The 6,000-nt window shown below is 50.1% G+C and overlaps 1 protein-coding gene across 1 annotated transcript in view; it reads right to left on the bottom strand.

Moving 5' to 3' along the window:
- Window positions 1–3,362, bottom strand: part of PLCD1 (phospholipase C, delta 1) — a 45,329-nt gene extending 41,967 nt beyond the window's left edge. The window contains exon 1 of the mRNA XM_010153806.1: window positions 3,263–3,362. Within this exon, the coding sequence (XP_010152108.1) occupies window positions 3,263–3,362 (100 nt within the window). The remainder of the gene's footprint in view (window positions 1–3,262) is intronic.
- Window positions 3,363–6,000: the final 2,638 nt, after the last annotated feature.

Here is a 6,000-nt window from a genome sequence, read left to right on the forward strand (position 1 = left end):
TGGTGGCATCGGCAAAAGGAACACCATGGGTTTGTAACTGGGGTACACTGGCCTAGAGAGCGCATTTTAGGTTGCCAAGGAAAGCCCGAGATCTCCAGAGAGATTTCCAGGGGTGTCCACTGTCCACTCAGTGAGCCGCTCCCACAGTTTTACTGAGTTTGCAGATGCCAAGGAGCATGCCCAGAGCTAAGCCTGGCTGAGGCATCCAGAGTTAAAAGTGCCACAGTGGGAGCTGGAGATCCTGAGAAGGTTGCTGTGGCCTCTCTCCTTCCTCTACGTTCAATTAGCTGTCTCATTAATTGTCTTCCCATACTACAGCATCCCCTGGGCCTCTCAGCTCATGTCTGGTCCTGAGGTCCTCTGGAAACCTCAGAAGGAATCTCAGAGAGAGAAGAAAAAAAGCCATTCCCTGCAGAGCACAGAAGGGTCAAAGATGGACCCTAGCTATGGCATCTGGGACACCCCCCTGGGTTTGCTGAACTTCAAACAAGAGACCAGGCCATGCAGAGGAAGGACAGACACCACAACAGCTTCGCAGGTCCTTGGTCCTGAGTTGTGGCTTCCCCTCCAAGGCAAAAGGTCTTCCAAGTGCAGATATGACAGCACAGACCTGGGCCTCACCATCACCTCTGTTGTACCCCTCAAGGCTCCTGGGGAGGAAACAAACTTCTTCCTTCTCTCTATTCACCCACAACATTTCTGTTCTGGCTCCCAGCCTCATTCCTCCTCTTTTTTCAGATCCCAACTATGCAAGGCATCTTTATGGGACTAGGAGGAGGACATGCCATCCTAGGGTGACATGAGGAGGAAAGCAGGAAAACCATCAATTCCTTTGGGTGCCTACGTGCATAAGCGTGTAATGAGAAGCCCCTAACAGGAGCATATTTTGTGACGCAGATGCCGCATGCAGCGCATGTAACGTGTCATGCTACCTGGACAACCCAAAAAGCTGCACCAATGTAATGCAGGAACATCTGGATGGGCACAGGCAGGGGTCAAGGGCAGATTCCCCGACTCCAGGCTAGATCCGCACAGGTCAGACACAAGCTGGAGCTCAGAGCCCTTCATCCTGCTCACCGGCACAGCCAAGTCAGGGCATCACTGTGGGTCAAAACCCCCTTCTTCAGAGGATCTACGTATGGGTTGGGAGCAGCCCCAACACCCACCCTTGGCCACTGCCTGAGGACCAGGCCAGGTTAAATGACTCGGCAAAGGAGGCCATGGCACTTCACAAGAGCAGGAGGGAAAGATGGAAAAGGGATGGTGAAAGCACAGCAAAGATCAAGGATGGCAGGGAGCGTGAGTCAGCGAGAGAAGCCAGGGAGGGGATGGAGACAACCTTGCCTCTAGGAGACCGCCAAGAAAGGGCAAGAGGCTAATCATGGATGCCCAACAGCTCCATCATTCATTTGATGTGGGAGGCCTGTCAGATAGACGGCAGTCACCCAGAGCTGACCTCTGCCAGTGGTGACCACAAGTACTGACTGAACCACCCAACACTGGGCCCGGAGGAAGGAGGGGCATCCCCACAAGTGGGCAGGCACAGCCCGTTGCAGGCCTGCTCTGTCTGTCTAGCAGACAGCTAAACTGGCTGGGGAAGAGGGCCAGTGTTCTGGGCCCTGCTGCTTATGTCCGGTCCCCACACTGCCACAGACTCTTGAAATGACCCTGGGTGAGTCACTTAGCTTCCCTGTTGCTATCTACAAAGTACCAGCATTTTGTTAGGCCAGAGATGGAGCAGAAGACGCTCTGATCTGCTTATACAAGGAACCACAAATGCACTCCTGCTTGTGCCAGTGGGACACTACTCCCAGCCGGCCATCTGAACTGCTTTCCAGAGAAAAAAAAAAAAAACCAAACACACCACCTTTTCCCAGCAGAAATCTTATTTCAGCTTTTATGCCTGAACCAGCTCCTGAGGAGTTCTGCCCAACAACCCCATGGAGCTGAGGAGGTTTGCAGTTCCATCTTAAAGCAACGGAAACTTGTATGAAAGAAACCAGAGTCATCATACACATACATCATTTAAAAATTAAAAAACACTGTGCAGCAGGACAAGGATATTAGTTTCCACCTATATAGCAATGCTAGGAATGAGAAGAATCACCACACTAAAAAAAGATGTTCAAATCCTGCCTGAAACCTGTGTCAGGACTGTGTCTTGCTTAGCATCCTCTGTGAAATACCAAGTACATAGTTGGCATGCAAAAATCACAGAGTGCATTTCAAGAGTCAGCCCCTCCCCCCCCCAAAAAAAAAAATCAATCACACGCTTTCTAAACAGAATATACTTAGTGTGCAGCAATGTTCAGAGTGAAAATTATGTTTGGCAAAGTCAGGAGCGCCTCAAACACACATAGCACTTCAATAACCATGAAGTTAATATACTGCACGATGGAACGCTAGACACTAAGGCATCAAAAATGTTAAACTTTGTACTATCCATCTCAGGTTTATAGCAAGCAGGAAACACAAGAAAACAACAGCTCTCACAGTAGAAGCCAGGCTTTGAGTTCACAAAGGAGATAGTTAGGGTGATGTCTACAAGAGAGCAATAATCTGTATTTCTGCATTGCTTGCTCACAAATCTGCTGATCTGATATAAACACGTTAATTACAACTGCAATAAAACAAGCCTCCTCCTGTCTGCTCTCCCTCTCCCACCTGGTTTAAGACCAGGCAGAACTCAGGTTTGCTGGTTTAAAAGGACAGAAAGCCTTTCTGATATAATCCAAAGGCAGGTAAATGGCAGTTTTCCATTTCCACCTGCCCTCTGTCACCACGGAAACCAAGGGACTCACATCCACTTGGGCTGTCTCTCCAGAGAGTAGGAACCAGCAGTGACTTCATAGCCAGACACAGAAGTTATGAAACTCCCTGGGTTTACTGTTTCTTTTCATCTGGTGAATGCAGACTTCGGGGTGGTTCCTCGGGCTCTTACCAACGACTGGCAACATACCACTGAGAAGTCCTAAAATCAGGCAGGAAAAGGGCACTGCCTTCCCCAAACACCCTCACCCAGCGACAGTTCAGAAAGACCAGCAAGAGATTTGGAAACCAACCCTTTGCCAAAGAGGTCTCATCTCTTTGATGCCGCAAATCAAGCGGTTACACATCTGGCGGGTGGTTACAGGCAAAGGAAAGGAAAAGAAACCTCAGGAGTTTAAAAATAACCTTGGAGTTGCCTTTAGGGCGGAACAGTGCCTCCGCGATGGCTGCCAGCGTGTGGAAGTGCCGAGGGTCTGGCCCACTTGTCCCTTACCCAGCCTGATGCCGTTCAACGCGGCCACTCTACGGCTCTGCTCCCGTAGGATGTTTTCCTGGGACGCGCTGCGCTTGGGTTGCCGTCGGATGCACTGCATGATCCAGCGTGGGGCTCCGGGAGAGACGTCGGGTGTCGGGAAGGATGGGGGCCCACGCCACCCCTTCGGGGATCCCTGCTCATCCAGGAGCCTCCGGCATGCGCGGCGTCAAACGGGGCTACAAGGAGGGAGCGAAGGCAGCGGGAGAGCGCAGGCAGAGGAAGGCAGGGGAGGGCAGAGTCCAGCCGGGGGTGGAACCGTGGGAAGTCTCTCCTCCTGCTTTGCTCACCAGCACACACTGGATGCAAAATTACACCCAGCAGCCTGCCGGCAGCTGCCCAGGTAGAAGGAACAAGTTTTCCTACAGTCATATGCCAGTGGGTTTTGATGCATCATTTCCAGGGGCTGGAGGAGTCCCAAATATTGTTTGTGGTTCCTAATCGGTGCCTAGGGCTCGTCAGCTCAGCGCTGGATCCGAGAGCTTGGCTCCACCCTTCTGTGCGGAGCTGCTCCGTGCTGTTCCCACTGACAGGCAGTGAAGAGGAAGCTAAAAACACCTTTTAGCCAGGACAGATGTAGCCCGAAAGCTGCTCGGAAACTGAATGCCCTTCTTTTTCCACCTAGAGAAAAGCATTTTCCTAAGACTCTAGAGTGTGTCTTCTCTGCCACCTGTATGACTTGGGTGAGTCATTTACCCTGTGTTTCTCCGTAGCTCTGGGTTAATTCTTGTAATTCAGATTTATCCTGCAGCCCCCATCAGTGGTTTAACAAGTCACTGATTACACAGAATCAGAGAATGATTCAGGTTGGAACAGACCTCTGGATCTCAAAGTGGGGTCACCCTCAAAGGTAGGTCCGGTTGCTCACAGCCTTGTCCAGGTGAGTTCTGGATACCTCTAAGGACAGAGACTCCACAGCAAATACAGATCCCTGTTCAAGAGCTTAGTTGATTTTAGTGAAGGATTTGTTCGTTATGACCAGTATAAATTTCCTTTGCTGAAACTCATGACCATTCCCCATTGTCCTGGCAACGGCTGGGACTAAAATCCATCTCTTCCCTAGCTGTGCCCCCTTCTGCAGTGGCATACAGCAGTTATTAAGCTGTTCTATGCCAGGTGAGTTTACAGACCTTGTTACAGGCCTTCGGGGTTTGGTTTTTTTTTTTCCCATTGCCTTTGCTAGCTGCTGCTCTGCCACGCAGGCCAAGGGTGAAGATACTGCAGGGAGATGGGAGTCAAGCTGGGGTGAATATCCTTACATGTCACTGATTCTACTGGAGGTCTATCAAAGGTTGCCCATCACCAACCCCTCATCATATTCAACGCAGGTTTTGGAAACATACTCTTTATTGCTGGTGTTTGGCGATCCAGCCACCTTCCCCTCCTTTCTCTGCATTTTGAGGGAAGCCCTACCAACACCCACGGGTAAGCACAGTGACTGGGGTATTTGACCAGCGCAAGGACAGGATCAGAGTCATTAATCGCTGCCATATGCTGCATGTATGCAACACTCTGGGGACAAGACAGAGCCCTTGCACAGCCCTGAACAGCAGTACAACAAGTAAGACCTTATTTACACAGAGCAACTACAAATCAGAGAGAGAGAAGGAGAATAAAGGCATTTGCTGGATTGGACACTGCGGAACATGTTAGCCAGGCAGTCAGTAGGTGTTTGAGAAAACATGCCCAGCCTTTTCTGAGCTCCCTGCACATACAGGGGCTGGATGTCAGAGCTGTAATCTCTGCATCGCTCCCCTGGGAGCTGGGAGCTTTGCTTTTGTCCTGGCTAGGAGGTGGGCACCATGATGTAATGGCTACATGACATTTATTAGCCGGCCCTCTCTGAGCACTTCCCGTATTTCACATTGTACTGGAGAGGATTGATCTAATTAAGGGAGTGGGGAAGAAAGTGGCCTTCCATACTTGCCTTAGCAAAACAATTTGTTTCTGTGCTCTCCTGTCCAGCAGCAGCCAGAGTCCCACAGAGATTGATTTGGGAGCACACAGAGCCCCTCTGCTTCATTTTCTCATTAATTCCTACTATGTGGTGCCAGTGACAGCACTGCTCGGAGCCTTCCAGGCCCCCAGAGAACACTTTACTGTGCTTATCCCTGAAGCTTGCACACACACAAAGCACAGTATTGGCATTCACAGAGCTTAGATACTTCTCCACAAGAGCAACGTGCAAGCTTTGCTGTTGTGAGGGCTTCAGAGACGTAAGGCAGTTAAAATCAGTTTGTTTTTAAAATGAAGATGAGATCATTAGAGCAGAAATGCCCTGCTATGGGAAACAACAGATCTGGATGTATTGTGGTCCTGAGGTCATTTAAAGACAATGTCACATCTCGTGGACAAAGCCTGCCGGGTAAGTGTGACACTGTGGGTTACACAGCACTGCTTATTGGTGTTTACATGATGCTGCATCACGCTCCGGCGCTGGAGGAAGTGATTCCTGCAAATGGCTTAGGGACAAATTCTCCAACCCTTATTCACTGCAGCTAACACCTGACTGGGTCCGAAGCCTGCAAACACTCAAGCATGCAATTTTACCCCTATGACCAATCCCACTGAATAAATGGCACTAGTCACATGAGTGAAGCTATTCACGTCCCTGTGCCCAGGACCGGGGCTGTGCTATCATCCTATTGATTCCAGCGGGATTACTCATGGAGCAAATGGAAGTCAGTGTGAACGAGGAT

This window comes from Eurypyga helias, unplaced genomic scaffold, assembly GCF_000690775.1.
Source record: "Eurypyga helias isolate BGI_N326 unplaced genomic scaffold, ASM69077v1 scaffold12520, whole genome shotgun sequence".
NCBI lineage: Eukaryota > Metazoa > Chordata > Aves > Eurypygiformes > Eurypygidae > Eurypyga > Eurypyga helias.